A 17288-nucleotide genomic window follows, 5' to 3' on the forward strand; every position below is an offset into this window, starting at 1 on the left:
GTGAAAATTTGGACTCGCTTGGTCATCAACCTTGCAAGAAAATAATGAAAGGAAAAACACGCTTGTTGCACAAATGTGTTTGCTTTCAGATGCCTAATAAAAGGCTTCAGTCCCTGAATTCTTTTAATATTGATTGAGAAATGACCTCTTTTTTTAAAAACTTTGTTACTTCAGAGGGAGCCGTTTCTCACAATGTTTTTAGTACTATCAACAGCTCAATGCTCATTACTAAGTAGGCTCTGATGCTACAATTATTTTAAGTAATTGCTTTCTTTGTATTTCTCCACCAGTTTTGAATGTGCCTGGAGTAGGAGCTGAACAACAGACACTAATCGATCTCCAGAACAGTTTCAAAAATAATAAAATCACATTAGATGAGGCAGTCACAATGTTCAGCAACTTTAACCTAATTCAACAAAGCAACCTACCCTTCCTGTCACAACCCGTAAGATATTCTTTGTTTGCCATTTTTTAGTTCAAAGATCTATGATTTGTCAGAAGTTATCCCGATCTTAGTATTTGTCTTTATTTTGTGAATCCTCTGAAATGTAACACCCAAGAGGTTCAGGGGGCTTCATCCTCTAGACCAAGGGGAGACCCAGGCCCACAACCCTTGTTCTTTATTCTTGGTGATGTAGAGAGGTCTGTGAAACCTCTGAAAGGGGGGGGGGGGCTTCATCCTCTAGACCAAGGGGAGACCCAGGCCCACAACCCTTGTCATTTAGTCTTGGTGATTTAGAAAGTTTGTAAATATACTAAAATGTAATGCCCATATTTCCCTCATGAATTCGTAGGAAAAAACGCACAAAAAGGACATAAAGACTGGTGGGTTGAAGAGTTTCCTCTCAAAGAAACAGCCTAAAAAAGGTAAGACTTTTAAAAATGAATTTCGACAAAATCAGGTTAATTTTTTACTCTTGGTCTTTTTGAACACTTGAAAATTTAATCTTATTGACTTTTTAGAAAAAATCATCCGCTAACTGTCTATATGCTTGTATTTTGTGTATATGCATAAACCTGCCTGAGAACTAAGCATCATTGCATGGTAGCAGAGACAAGGGTGCGCTTTCCAGAGAATTCTTCCATTATGGTGCACCCTAAAAGTAGAATGCTGTGATAAGCAGTGCATAGACAGCCTGGGCCTAGTTTCATGCCTCTGCTTACAATAAGCAAAGAATCACCACTTTCACTTACGACAGCAGGGAATTCTGCATTTATGTCATGCGTATTTAACTGGTTAGCAGGGAATGATGACTTTTAGGCATTCTTTGCTTTCATAGCTAGCACAGAAGTTTGGCTCTTGCCATGTTAGCGAAGAATGGTGATCACAGCCGCAGAATTGAGCGGTAAGCAGAATTGAGCGGTAAGCAGAGCCTTGAAATAAAACTCTGGATCTCGCTGTAAGCTGCAATGCTCTTCCAAATCACTGGTGGTAAATCAATCTTTATTGAGCAATTCAATCAATACATCAATAGGCAGAGGATAAAGACAGTACACTTAAGCCCAGGTCATTTATCATGACCGACCAACAAAGTTGGCCATGGCACAGTGCAGGGCAGACAAATCAAAAGTGTTCGCAAGACATAACACCGAGTGAAAGCAAATTAATGAGCAACACAAATAAGTTAACTTCTAAGAACAAAAACTACAGTTGCCGGGTAGTTTGGTCAGTAGACTCCCAAGATGGTTCGTGGCGAGCATTTCATGTGGTGTAGAACCTAGTATTATAGTTACTATTTTGTTTATCGGGAATGTGTACTCATTGGTGTTTATCATAATACACAGGTGGGGTCAGTGAGCAACACATCAGTCAGTCCATAGTTTACTCGGCTACATCACCCGCTGTAAAGATTGCCTCACTCGCAGCGTCAACCTGTACACACGCATTGGGTATTGCAGTTTCTCTAAATTCAAAGTGCGTCACATGCTAAAATGCTCTCGTTGAGGGTTTGGCTAGGGCTTAGGCCTGTCCATCCATGATGAAGCCATGTGTGTGCAAAGCTGCATTTGGTTATGGCTCATGAAGCCAGAGCCACATTCAAGGACAACATTTATCCAGCAAATTATAAGAAGAAACATGTACATTTGAAGTGACTTTTAGCATGTGTGCACTTTTTTCAAAAGTAGTCAATTTGTCTTTGCAACAGTGTTCAATTAAAATATCAAGATTTGTAGCTAGGCAATGTCTTGCATTAAAAAACGTAAAGAGTATTTAACAAAAACTGCCATCCCAAAAAGGTCTTGGCATTCTTTGAAAAAAAAATTGCATGTTTTTTTGTTGTTCATTTTACTTTAAAATGTGCAATTTTTTTTTATTATCTCAGATTCGTAAATGTCTCACAAAAGTGATGTAATTTTGGACACTGCAATCTATGAGTCGGCCAACTCTCAACATTGTTTTTGATAATCCATCAATAATTTTTATTCAGGGATCATGACCAGGCAAACAAGAAAGAACCGAGCGTTTTCTGAACCCATACGGTGTAGCCATGGTAACCGTCTGTTATTGATTTGGTCATCTTGTGTTGTCATGTCACGGAATGCTTTAGTGCACAATGCATGGTTACTCTGGCTTTAGTGCACAATGCATGGTTACTCTGGCTTTAGTGCACAATGCATGGTTACTCTGGCTTCTCCCTTATACAAAAGTTCAGCTCCAGCAGTTAGTCACATTTGAAGTCAGCAAGGATGTGATTTTCTCTGTTCTTAACCAGAAATTACTCTTTTTTGTATTCCCACCCCTTTAAAAATAAAATCATGAAAAAAAGGTGGGGGGGGGGCTGGGGGATTAAATGTAAAAAAAAAAAAATATTTTATAACTTAGATCAAATTCACAACAAAATGAAGATAAGATTGGGTTTGTATATGTTGTATAATGGTCCCCTTTTGTGATAGGTACTTGGTTTGAGTGTGTATACCTGCATGTGCCCATCCACACACGGACACAGAGTAAATTTACACACATTCTCAAATATGAACCCCTGTGGAGACATCTTTGCTGGTGTGTACTTAAGATTTTCCAATAGACACTTTTTACGTAAATTTCCTTTTGGAAGGAACTGAATATGAGCACATGGTAAATCAAGCACTTCTATTTGTTTAGATAGATACCTCACACACATGTTGCATGGGCCATACACCAACTCACACTATTCACTTTTGTTCAGCTGTGGTAAAACTCTTTTAAAATGGCTCAATGACAAAGACTACTACAATAATGATAACATACAATTTATAAGTCGCACAGTATCTGGAATAGAACCATTCAAAGGCGCCGGATGCTAGCAAGCTGACGAATTGAACAGATGAGTCTTGAGGTTGTGTTTGAATGTAGACAGATCAGGTGTGTCCCTCAGCTCGTCTGGCAAGGAATTCCAGAGACGCGGTGCGCAGCTGGAAAAGGCATGGTCTCCGTAGCTTGCTAGACGAGTTTTGGGAACATAGAGTATGTGTGAAGAAGATGACGATCCAAGGCCTGGTTCCGTAGTTGGAGCTGATCTGTAAGGTAGACTGGATGACGGTACCCTGCTCAATTCTGATTACCAAGATATATTTGTGCTTTTTGAGAAGAATTTGTCTAGGTTTTTACCATCATGCTGTCATCTTCCGAAGCGAGATTGGTGGTGATAATAGTCTGGTCACTGGATTGAATTATGGGAATTAGTAGTCCTGGTTGGCATTGGTTACAGGGATCATGACTTGTTTCAGCATCATGATGTTGTCTTATTGTGTTTTTGTTTCAACTTCTTCAACCATTATGCCTGTGCCTGATTTCAACGCATGAATAAGTTTTGTCTTGCAAGAATAATATTTTTTTTCCTGCTTTGTTTAATTGTTGATTGTACATGTATTTTCATTTCTTTCACAGGTTCAACGCCGACAATTTCCCAAAAATTCCAGGATAAGTCGACATCTGAGGTTTGTATTATTTTGTTTTTATTTATTATTTGTTTTGTATTTATTTGATTATTTATTTATTTATTTATATATATATATATATATATATAATATCAAATAATAAACCACAAGGGAAACTGACTGGGAACATTTTTTTTAAATGATTTTGGATTGAACAAAGAAAATTGACTAGAGCGGGATTTGAACCAACGACCTCCGGTTTAACGTGCCGGCGCTCTACCAACTGAGCTATCTAGCCCTATGTTGGTGGTCTCCCAATTTTGTCAATATCTTTGTTCGGGGGTGCCTGTCAGAAGCCATTAAACCGCAAACTGCCGTGTAGCCAGGGATCACACCCTATATATATAATGATATAATGAATAGGGTAGATGGCCTTAGCTTTCGATCCAATCCGGACCTTCTTCAGAGGCATAAAACAAGTACAAACAAATACATATCCATTTATAGAAAAAGAGAGGGGGAAAGGGATTAAGGAAAGAATCCAGAAAGAAGCGGGAAAATAACAGCCAATCAAAGTTCCTATTTCAGAAACAATATTGGTGGCTATGAACCAATAGGAGTGGAGTGGCGAGGACAAAGGATGTTTAGAATGAAAGGAAGGGTTACTGGACCATAAAAGTGGTAAAAGTATTGTTCGACAACAATGCAGGGAGACATGAAAGGGTAGGATTAGAGAGCAAGTTGCATCATGATGCAACTAACAATGGTCAATTAATAAGAATAGCAAGATCAAAGGTATGATGATTTTAAAAATAGGTATGAGGGACCTGTGGAAAAAAGGGGGGGGGGGTTACTTACATCAGATAGTTACAGTGATGAATTTATAAAAACAACTTTAAACTAGGTTAATTTATACTTTATGTACAGAATATATACAACATATAAGTTCTTAGGCAGAAGTGAAGTGGAGGGTAATGAGAAGTTATTTAACACCAGTGTTTATGTTAAGTCCAAAGGGTTTGACTGTCTTGAGTTGGTGAATCCAGTGTGATTCTCTATTCTTGCGGTGTGTGTCATCACCATTGCAAGCTTCAATCACCAGAAGTTCAACATCAATGACACTATGATTGGGGCTGTTGAAGTGGATAGAGACTGGGTACGGTTTCTTAGTCTTTATGGAAGAGACATGATTCGCAAAGCGAAGACTAAGTTTGGTCTTAGTCTCTCCCACATATTGTAGCCCACATCTCTTACATGATATGACATAGACTACATTAGACGTGCTGCATTCAGAGTCGGTCTTGATGTTGTATGAAGAGCCAGTGGTATGACTCTTCACCTTAAGTGAGGGCTTAATGTGCAGACACGTTTTGCATTTGGAACGGGTACATTTGTGACAGCCCAGTATATCTGTCGGGGGTTGTGTTTGGACTGTACCTGGGGGAAGTTTGGCCCTGACTAGTATGTCACCAAGGTTCTTAGGGCGGCGGAATGCAACCATGGGAACCTCAGTGATTGCTGAGTGTAACCTGCTGGAGGAGTGAAGTATAGGCATGTTATTATTGAGAATTGAGGGAAGTTTGGGTAGTTTGGGGTGGAAGGTGGTGACCAAAGCAACTCTATTGGTAGGAGCTTTTTTAGCTCCCGTGTTAGTCAATAGAGTATGACGAGGTACGTTGAGAGCCCTGTTGATAGCAAGTTGGACCCTACGTTCGCTGTGTCCCCTAGATACAAGGTGTTTCCTTAGCTCTGATGAGCGCCTCTTGTACAGGGTATCTGTGGAACAGATACGCCTGATACGTAAGGCCTGACTGTAAGCAATTGCCTTCTTACAGTGACTAGGGTGACAGCTATTGGAGAGAAGGTACTGGTGGGTGTCGGTGGGTTTACTGTAAACATCTGTGACAAGGCCATTAGGAGACTTGGTTATTGTCACATCTAGAAAGTTCACACTGGTGAGAGATTGTTCGGTAGTGAACTTTATGGTGGGGTGAAATGAGTTGATATGGTCAATAAACTCATCCAAGCTGTCTTGGTCACCACACCAGATGGAGAAAATATCATCAATAAATCTCCACCAAACTAGTGGTCGGTTGGGGGCGGAGGACAGGAGTCTGTCCTCCAACTGAGACATGAATAGGTTAGCATATGAGGGTGCCATTTTGGTACCCATGGCAGTACCCTGTACCTGTAGAAAATGCCTGTCAGAAAATGTGAAATTATTCTTCATTAGAAGTGATCCCCCCCCCCCCAAAAAAAAAATATATATATATATATATATATATATAATATCAAATAATAAACCACAGGGGAAACTGACTGGGAACATTTTTTTTAAATGATTTTGGATTGAACAAAGAAAATTGACTAGAGCGGGATTTGAACCAACGACCTCCGGTTTAACGTGCCGGCGCTCTACCAACTGAGCTATCTAGCCCTATGTTGGTGGTCTCCCAATTATGTCAATATCTTTGTTCGGGGGTGCCTGTCAGAAGCCATTAAACCGCAAACTGCCGTGTAGCCAGGGATCACACCCGGGTAACGATACAACCTGGGAAGCGGCAGACAGGGGATCACCTTAAGGGGATGCGACTTTTTTATATCAGATATCAAATAATAAACCACAGGGGAAACTGACTGGGAACATTTTTTTTAAATGATTTTGGATTGAACAAAGAAAATTGACTAGAGCGGGATTTGAACCAACGACCTCCGGTTTAACGTGCCGGCGCTCTACCAACTGAGCTATCTAGCCCTATGTTGGTGGTCTCCCAATTATATATATTTTTTTTTTTGGGGGGGGGATCACTTCAAGGGGATGTGACTTTTTATTTCATATTAAACAATAAACCATAAGGGATACTGCCGGGGTAAATTTTAAATAATTTGGGGTTTGTACAAAGACAAATTTACTGATGCTGGATTTTCATGTTTTTGTGAGTTTTTTTTGTGACAGTTGAAACTCTGCATTTTAAGTTAATTTAAAAATCTTTGGACATTTCAAAAGTTTTAGACCATAAGCAGACAATTTTGATAACCAGTTTATTGCTAAGCAAAAATGAGCAAGATACCAGTTTATTGCTAAGCAAAAATGAGCAAGATACCAGTCGGAGATTGTGCACGCGACGTGGTTCACCCTCTACCCCACCAGGGTTTGTTGGGGAGCGGGTAACTTCGGTTGGATTGTGGGGATTTGCTTAAGCACTCTTTGAAGAATAAAATAGTATTGCATTTTGGATTGCGTCAAATTGGAGTATGTTGAATATCTCACTTTGTGACAAATCCACAAACCTTTTGTTTTGTTTCTTTTCAAGCTCTTAACGATTATCTTGAAGGGAGAAAAATAAATAAAAAAATACAGCAAATAGATATTGATCAACACTTGTTTTTGTTTTACATTTAATTCTTTTAGCTCACAACTTGTAAAAACCGGCCCATAAGCACAGCCAGTACAACAAGTAAGTATAACTTCACATTCTTCACATCACCACACATCCGGATAACCAAAATCATTTCAACTAAAAGCAATGGTCACTATTGGTAATTAGCATAAAACCTCACCTGGTAGCGAGTATTGGGGAGCTGTTAATAGTATAAAACATTGTGAGAAACGGCTCCCTCGAGTTTTCGAGAAAGAAGTAATTATCCTTGAACTTGATTTTGTGACCTTAAAATTAGATTTTGAGGTCCCAAAATCAAGCATCTGAAAGCACACAACTTCGTGAGACAAGGGTGTTTTTCTTCAATATTATCTCGCAACTTCGTTGACCAATTGAGCTCAAATTTTCATAGGTTTGTTACTTTATGCATGTTGAGATACACCAAGTGAGAAGACTGGTCTTTGACAGTTACCAATAGTTTCCATTGTCTTTAAAAGAACACACCATCTCTACTTGAAATCTAGGTATTCAATATATTGTTTTTCTGTTATTTTTCAGGCTCTAGCTCTAGAGGGAGTGTCCTGAGCATCTCAGATCGAGACAGCTCTTACAGCTCTTACAGCTCAACGATTGAGGTGAGTTAAATCCATAGATTCTCATTTTGCACCCATCCCTCTTCTTCCAGGCCACCTTCTTCTCCCCGCCCTACACAAACATATATTTAATTGTTTTAGTACCCTCTGCTAACACATAGGATTCAAATAGACTGATTCATCAAGCTCCACCTCATTGCGAATTGACCAATCACAACCCATTGCGCAACCAAAATTCGAACAAATAAAGTCTGACACGCCTGCATGTATCCTTGGCGCGTGCAGCAGAGGCTCACATGTTTTTGCTCACAAGTGCGCCTAGGTTTATTGCCTCTAGCCACCAGGCAAGCTCAGTCTTAGCAATACAAAGCTCATGGGCTCGATCCCACCCGAGTAATTGGCTTGGTCTTTTTTCAAAAAACTCTGGAAAGTACTGAGTATACATATCAGTGTAAGGGTACCGAGTAATAAACAATGACTGTTTCTCCCAAAAAACAGCAGAGTATTCTGTTCGAATTGCCAAGACAGATTGTACCTGCGAGTTTACTATCATACAAATTTTGACTGCTTTGAGTGCTATGGTTAAAACTATGACTCCTGAGGTGATCCCCCGAGCGAGTCAATATTTGTTTAACATGTATAACACCCCAAACATTTCTAAATACTGTACTATTAAGTTAAAGACCTGAATGCTACAATCCACGGACGACGCGAATACAGATTGCGAAAACTTTTACTGTGCTGTATGTAGTGTCATGTAATCTGCAATGGTTACAGACTATTAATTTATCATCCTCGTACACTCAATGGACGTCTGGGTACTGCACGCCGTTTGATAGTCTTCAGACTAGCGCACGGCAAACCGATGCACTATCACACGGCCGTCGTCTAGTAAAACTAAGACATATCAAGTGACACGCTCTAAACCAATGAAAAGACAGAATATTGGTAAGGGGTGTAATAATTATAGCTATACAATTCTTGTTGTTTGGAGTACTTGTAAAGGCTTTGAGTATTTTGTATTTTTAGATTTTACTGAGATGTCTCTTGTGACTTGTTTTTTGCCTTACATATTGTTATTTACTTTTATAAATTATTTTTGCTTCTGTTTTTTTCTGTGAATTGCCTCCAGGCCCTTGGCTCTATAAATATATTATTATTTTTATTTTTATTTATGGTCTGTTTTTCTAGGAGGTTGAGCAAGATAAGAATCAGCCTGTGTTGAGGAAGCAGGAAAGGATGAATGAGAGATCAACAAGTCAACAAGAAAGGCTTGTAAGTAGTCAAGAAATCATGCTCCGCTCATGAAGATGGGCAGTGGCACAAACTTTGTCAATCCTTTTTTAAAGGGACACGTCGCCTTTGGAGGTTTTAGAAGTAGAATATAATGATCCACACAAATTTGCTTCTCAATTGGTTTTTGTTTAACTTTTCGACTAACACGGTCCACTATTTTGTGGAGGCAAAAATTTAACCCCACAAATTGACTTGCCGTGTAAGTTGATGTAAAAGGAAAAACATGCAATTTTGAGGCATATGCATTTGGATCGTTATGAATGTGGATTCTAGTTTACAAGCGATACATTACTGTGCTTAGCACGTTTCTGTGCTTACAGGCAGTGGACACTATTGGTAATTACTCAAAATAATTGTTGGCATAAAAACTTACTTGGTAAAAAGCAATGAGGCTGTTGATAGCATAAAATAAAACATTATGAGAAACGGCTCCCTCTAAAGTAACGTAATTTTTGAGAAAGAAGTAATTTTCCATAAATTTCATAGGAGACCTCAGAATTAGATTTCGAGGTCCCGAAATCAATCATCTGAAAGCACACAACTTCGTTTGACAGGGGTGTTTTTTGTTCCATTATTATGTCGCAACTTCGACGACCAATTGAGTTCAAATTTTCACAGGTTTGTTACTTTATGCATGTTGAGATACACCAAGTGAGGAGACTGGTCTTTAACTACAAATAGTGTCTAGTGTCTTTAAGAAATTGTGCCTCGGTAGGAATTGAAACCCAATCTACATAGTGATTTAAACAGAGGTCCTAGAAGTGGAAGGCAAGGAAAGATCACTACGTAACCACCATCATCACCATTCTCTACATATCTAGGTCTACTGACCACAGTGCAAGATCTTTTTATTTCTATTCGGCTTTATGAATATTTTCAATTGTGTATTCTACTTTCCTGTAATACGCTGTTGATTTGGTAAATAAATATAGTATAGTCACTGTTTAGAATCTCTAAGTTTCATTACCCAAAAGACAAAGGCAACTCTAACAGATTGTCTCCCTAACGGTAAATTGTGTATCAATTACTCAATGCTATAAAAGCAAAAAATAACCTTTGTGTTCCTTTTTTGAATTTTGTTGATGCTATTAAAGCATAAAATAACCTCCATGTCTCTCTTTATCTTCGTAGAAGAGACTTTCTGTAATTCAAGACTTCTCCCTTGACTACATTCAGAAGCCAGTGCCGCCAATACCTGGTCGTTCCCCACAGAAGATCCCCCAATCACTGCAGGATCTCCCCAAGCCTGTTCCACCCATACCTAGTCCAGATTACAGTAGCTACAGGATACCGGTGAATAGGGAACCTGCGAGCAGTGTTCAGCAGCAGCAGAAGCAACAGCAGCGGGACCAGCAGGCGGGCTATTTTGAGTTCATTGATCCGATCATTGACAAGACTCCTGGAGACTTACCGGCATTACCTCCCCCACCTGTCCCGAGTCCAGAGGTTTTCAAACGTCCTGAAAGGTAGGAGTTGAATCTTTTTTATTGGTCTCAACGCTTTGACTAGCTTGAACAGAGTTAAACAAATTTAATTCCTTTTTCAAAAATGTTTTCATCTCATTGATGTTTTTTGTCTTCAGAATCTCAGATTCGTCTTTGACCCCAATGTCACCCGGGCCTCCAATCAATCTTGCAGCAATTATAGCAGGAAAGAGTCAACTAAAGCAAGACGCCCCAATAACTCCCAAGAAACCTGGTCAAAAACCTGTCCCAAGGCCACGTGCACCGAAGAAGGATTAAAGCAAGAAAAGTGCATGGTAACTATGGCTGAGTTCAGGCGGTGTGTTCTTGTCCCGAGTTCGTTGTTTGCACGCCCGAACAAAATGGCACTACATCATCGAGGAAAGACACATGGACAGGGATACTACGCGTTCTTGAGCATCCAAACAAACTAAAGTCGTTGCTAGAGTCACTCTTTTCTCAAAGAGAAACCGGTAAGAAGTCCGTATTTAATATAAAATAGTGCAGAGCAAATCTGCAAATAAAAATGTGCTCTGAACAAAATGACGTTATTTATTAGCCCAATTCAACTGTCAGCATCCCAACAATAATTTGTTGAATGCTTGATTGTACAGTCCAACACATTTCAATTTTCAAAGGCAGAAGGTTTTATAACAAATGCATTTCAAAACAAAATTCCTTGAAGTGTGGTGCATTAAGATTATCTAGTAACATTCCAAACAGTGACCGTTACCCAAGACATTATAAGACATCCCAAACTGTTTTGTACTGTGACAAAATTCAGGAGTGAAGTGTACTTAATTGGCATTTTTGTAAACTATTTTTGCAGATATTTAATGTTCTTTTATTTTGTAAGATTGTATAGTACCCTGGTTGTACAGGGCATGACAGTTTGAATATACAGAATCTACTTGACTAATCAGAATTTATTTTTTGAAGCAAAGATGTAAAAAATTTATTGATGATATTTTTGATTGAAGCAGTGATATAAAGGCTTGGTGTAGTTGCAAGGTAAAAAGCTACATGGTTTTAAACAGTCTGTATAATATTTTAGTCAAGGGAGGTTTCTCGTTGAAAGTCTGTTCAGCAACTTAATAAGGATTGAGGCGCAGTGCCTTAACGGTAACATATATCATTTGTTATTTAAACCGTGCGATTGTTTTATTCCGATATAAATGTAGATATATATGAACATTTAAACTGACATGTTAAAATATTTTAAACAGTTGTAGCATTTTTGAGAAATTCGCCGAAATCCAGAGCGGTTGTGTCCACGCAAGAACAATAATCCAAAATTGGAATACACAATCTGCAGAATGTATCTGACAGAAATGTTTCTCAGATTCAAGTTATGGAGATCAAAACTGATATATTTTTCCATAACCACATAACTTCAAAGTGAAAAGACTCTCACAATGCATTATACTATCCAAATCTAAAGCTGTTGTATTTCCATCCGAAGCAAGTTGTTATTTCTACTCTGCGCGAGACTACTACTCTCAGGACTACTGTCTCGTTAAAGGAGAATTAGAAGTCTCAAGAGTAGTAGTCTTGCACAGAGCAGCAGTATCTCGAGATAGTCATAAAAAACCTGTTTCGTTTTATCTCCGCACAAGACAAGTTTTTATTGCAATTAGTTTTAAGAGTGACGACCAAAGGAATACCTTCCCTTTAAATGGTGGAGACTAATGCAAGGTGCTCCAGACCTATGTACAGGGAAGCTTAATCAATGATGCACACTATTATTATCTGATAATTGATTAGAACATTTTAAGGGGACTGTGAGATCAAGACCGCCACCATGGAGGTCAATAATTCGGTTTATCCGAGACCTGTCGTGTTTTAGAGAAAATTACAAACACGTGTAGACACGCGACAATATGTTCATATAGACTTTCTGTATAAAAGGTCATCCAACCACCATCTTAGAGGTCAACTGATGATGAGGTAAACAAACATGTCTACTGATGTTAAAGGTATTTCTTTTAGTAAAAAGGGTTTATTTTCGCAAGGTTTTGTTTTATACAATAATCAACAATATAAATATCTTTTCTGCTCTCCTTTATGGGTATTAATATTAATTTAATGATGTGATGTTCAATGTTATGTATACATTGTGTTTAGCGATACCTATACCGTTATTATTTGATGAGGTAATAAGTAGTTTTGTTTGGGAAAAACACCAGATAATGCAAGGTAAATGTTATTATTGCTATTTGTTTGAACCATTTTTATAAAGACTTGAAAAAGTTTGCCATAATTGCCAACTTAGTCAGCTGTTTTAAAAGGTTTACAGACTTGTGGACAAGTTATTACCACTCTGTAGGAGACTACTACTCTCAGGACTACTGTCTCGTTAAAGGAGAATTAGAAGTCTCAAGAGTAGTAGTCTTGCACAGAGCAGCAGTATCTTGAGATAGTCATAAAAAACCTGTTTCGTTTTATCACCGCGCCAGACATTTAATAACTATTGATTGAAGTTATAATTTTGTATTTTTTTTTACTTCCATAACAGAATTTGTAAAAGTATTTTTCAATCTATTTTTACAAGAAATGTGTATTTTACTTACATATACTGTAGCATTTTTGGTTGATAAGACAAAACATTTGCTGCTAGTAGAAAAGAAAATGAAAATTGTGCCTTCCTAACTTAGACGAATCTTCCATGTTTAACTGCAAAGATATAATTTTTTTCAAGCTATGAAAATGTATGATATTATATATGCAAGGTTTTGGTATGGTAATAGTCTTGTGTTTCCACTTGACGGGAACACGGAAGCTGTGACATTTTGTAGACAAAGAAGTTCTTTTAAAATCATTTTAAAGGCAGTGGACACTATTGGTAATTACTCAAAATAATTATTAGCATAAAACCTTACTTGGTAACGAGTAATGGGGAGAGGTTGATGGTATAAAAACATTGTGAGAAACGGCTCCCTCTGAAGTAACGTAGTTTTTGAGAAAGAAGTATATTTCCACAAATTTGATTTTGAGACCCCAAGTTTAGAATTTGAGGTTCTCGAAATCAAGCATCTGAATGCACACAACTTCGTGTTGGGTGTTTTTTCATTCATTATTATCTTGCAACTTCGACGACCGATTGAGCTCAAATTTTCACAGGTTGGTTATTTTATGTATATGTTGAGATACACCAAGTGAGAAAACTGGTCTTTTACAATTACCAATAGTGTCCACTGTCTTTAATTATGATTTCTTTTGTACATTTTCATTTTGTTTGTTTGTTACTGTCAAGTTAAAGCTAAGTATTGTGGTTATCAGAGAATGCCTGTTGGTGATATCATTTTTACTTCAGAATCTGGCTGTAAATTTTAAATTACAGAAAGATTCTGAACTTAAGAGTATTATCAGATGGTTGCTGTTTGAAAAGAAAACTGTGTTAAATATGACATCGCTCAACACAAGGTCACAGGGCAACTTATTGCCAGGGCTACAAGGTCAAAGGAAAATGAAGAAAGTTGAAAGGGAGAGAAGAAATCTGTTCTATTTCTCATGAACTGTAGTAGATTGTAAGTTAATGGCACGACGTTTCAACCCTAGTAAAGACTTTCTCATGGTCAACAAAGAGATTGTATGGGGAATTTATAACCTATAAACAGTGGTTTTACTTAAAAAGTGTTATCTGTACAGAAACCCAACAATTTGTGAGTATATTAAGAATAACTGTGTCAATGTTTTGAAGACCTTCAAGTGGATCTTTGAAGCAAATAAATATAATTAAAGAAATATTGGCTTTAGTTTGGCTGTACTTACCCCGTACTTGTGAATTTATCAAATTTTGCTCATCAATGCATAAGGCTTATATATAGCCTTGTGAATTTATTGAATTTTGCTCATAAATTCACAAGGCTATAGCCTTATGCATTTATGAGCTAAATTCGATAAATTCACAAGGCTATAGCCTTATGCATTTATGAGCTAAATTCGATAAATTCACAAGGCTATAGCCTTATGCATTTATGAGCAAAATTCGATAAATTCACAAGGCTATAGCCTTATGCATTTATGAGCAAACTTTAATAAATTCACAAGGCTATAGCCTTATGCATTTATGAGCAAACTTTGATAAATTCACAAGGCTATAGCCTTATGCATTTATGAGCAAAATTTGATAAATTCACAAGGCTATAGCCTTATGCATTTATGAGCAAAATTTGATAAATTCACAAGGCTATAGCCTTATGCATTTATGAGCAAAATTTGATAAATTCACAAGGCTATAGCTATAGCAAAATTTGATAAATTCACAAGGCTATAGCCTTATGCATTTATGAGCAAAATTCGATAAATTCACAAGGCTATAGCCTTATGCATTTATGAGCAAACTTTGATAAATTCACAAGGCTATAGCCTTATGCATTTATGAGCAAAATTTGATAAATTCATAAGGCTATAGCCTTATGCATTTATGAGCAAAATTTGATAAATTCACAAGGCTATAGCCTTATGCATTTTGATAAATTCACAAGGCTATAGCCTTATGCATTTCTGAGCAAAATTTGATAAATTCACAAGGCTATAGCCTTATGCATTTATGAGCAAAATTCGTTAAATTCACAAGGCTATAGCCTTATGCATTTCTGAGCAAAATTCGATAAATTCACAAGGCTATAGCCTTATGCATTTTGATAAATTCACAAGGCTATAGCCTTATGCATTTCTGAGCAAAATTTGATAAATTCATAAGGCTATAGCCTTATGCATTTATGAGCAAAATTCGATAAATTCACAAGACTATAGCCTTATGCATTTATGAGCAAAATTTGATAAATTCACAAGGCTATAGCCTTATGCATTTTGATAAATTCACAAGGCTATAGCCTTATGCATTTCTGAGCAAAATTTGATAAATTCACAAGGCTATAGCCTTATGCATTTCTGAGCAAAATTCGTTAAATTCACAAGCCTTATGCCTTTATGAGCAAAATTCGATAAGTTCACAAGGCTATAGCCTTATGCATTTATGAGCAAAATTTGATAAATTCACAAGGCTATAGCCTTATGCATTTATGAGCAAAATTTGATAAATTCATAAGGCTATAGCCTTATGCATTTATGAGCAAAATTTGATAAATTCACAAGGCTATAGCCTTATGCATTTTGATAAATTCACAAGGCTATAGCCTTATGCATTTCTGAGCAAAATTCGATAAATTCATAAGGCTAAAGCCTTATGCATTTATGAGCAAAATTCGTTAAATTCACAAGGCTATCGCCTTATGCATTTCTGAGCAAAATTTGATAAATTCACAAGGCTATAGCCTTATGCATTTATGAGCAAAATTCGATAAATTCACAAGGCCTTATGCATTTATGAGCAAAATTTGATAAATTCACAAGGCTATAGCCTTATGCATTTATGAGCAAAATTTGATAAATTCACAAGGCTATAAGCCTTATGCATTTCTGAGCAAAATTTGATAAATTCACAAGGCTATAGCCTTATGCATTTCTGAGCAAAATTTGATAAATTCACAAGGCTATAATGCATTTCTGAGCAAAATTTGATAAATTCACAAGGCTATATTATAGCCTTATGCATTTCTGAGCAAAATTTGATAAATTCACAAGGCTATAGCCTTATGCATTTCTGAGCAAAATTCGATAAATTCACAAGGCTATAAGCCTGATGCATTTCTGAGCAAAATTCGATAAATTCACAAGGCTATAGCCTTATGCATTTATGAGCAAAATTCGATAAATTCACAAGGCTATAGCCTTATGCATTTATGAGCAAAATTTGATAAATTCACAAGGCTATAGCCTTATGCATTTATGAGCAAAATTTGATAAATTCACAAGGCTATAGCCTTATGCATTTATGAGCAAAATTCGATAAATTCACAAGGCTATAAGCCTGATGCATTTCTGAGCAAAATTTGATAAATTCACAAGGCTATATGCCTTATGCATTTATGAGCAAAATTCGATAAATTCACAAGGCTATAGCCTTATGCATTTATGAGCAAAATTCGATAAATTCACAAGGCTATATATATAGCCTTATGCATTTCTGAGCAAAATTCGATAAATTCACAAGGCATTCATGAGCAAAATTTGATAAATTCATAAGGCTATAGCCTTATGCATTTATAAGCAAAATTCGATAAATTCACGAGGCATTTTTGAGCAAAATTCGATTAATTCACAAGGCTATAGCCTTATGCATTTATGAGCAAAATTTGATAAATTGATAAACTCATAAATGCATAAGGCCTTGTGAATTTATTGAATTTTGCTCATAAATGCATAAGGCTATAGCCTTGTGAATTTATCCAATTTTGCTCATAAATGCATAAGGCTATAGCCTTGTGAATTTATCGAATTTTGCTCATAAATGCATAAGGCTTTAGCCTTGTGAATTTATCCAATTTTGCTCATAAATGCATAAGGCTATAGCCTTGTGAATTTATCAAATTTTGCTCATAAATGCATAAGGCTTTAGCCTTGTGAATTTATCGAATTTTGCTCATAAATGCATAAGGCCTTGTGAATTTATCAAATTTTGCTCATAAATGCATAAGGCTTATAGCCTTGTGAATTTATCAAATTTTGCTCATAAATGCATAAGGCTATACACTTGTGAATTAATTATCAAATTTTGCTCATAAATGCATAAGGCTTTATAGCCTTTTGAATTTATCGAATTTTGCTCATAAATGCATATCAAATTTTGCTCA

General features: G+C 36.9%; 1 protein-coding gene across 3 annotated transcripts in view; it reads left to right on the top strand.

The window, feature by feature from the left end:
- LOC117303713 (phosphoinositide 3-kinase adapter protein 1-like) overlaps positions 1-12445 on the top strand; it is a 29479-nt gene extending 17034 nt beyond the window's left edge. Inside the window, exons 11-19 of one of the 3 annotated variants that reach the window (XM_033788005.1) lie at positions 291-445; positions 795-867; positions 1786-1890; positions 3869-3918; positions 7271-7316; positions 7797-7873; positions 9023-9106; positions 10259-10593; positions 10710-12445. In XM_033788005.1, coding sequence (XP_033643896.1) covers positions 291-445; positions 795-867; positions 1786-1890; positions 3869-3918; positions 7271-7316; positions 7797-7873; positions 9023-9106; positions 10259-10593; positions 10710-10869 — 1085 coding nt within the window. In that variant the 3' untranslated portion in view covers positions 10870-12445. The remainder of the gene's footprint in view (positions 1-290; positions 446-794; positions 868-1785; positions 1891-3868; positions 3919-7270; positions 7317-7796; positions 7874-9022; positions 9107-10258; positions 10594-10709) is intronic. The other 2 variants (XM_033788006.1, XM_033788007.1) reach the window with 2 other exon arrangements.
- Positions 12446-17288: the final 4843 nt, after the last annotated feature.

The sequence above is a fragment of the Asterias rubens genome, chromosome 20, assembly GCF_902459465.1.
Source record: "Asterias rubens chromosome 20, eAstRub1.3, whole genome shotgun sequence".
Lineage (NCBI taxonomy): Eukaryota > Metazoa > Echinodermata > Asteroidea > Forcipulatida > Asteriidae > Asterias > Asterias rubens.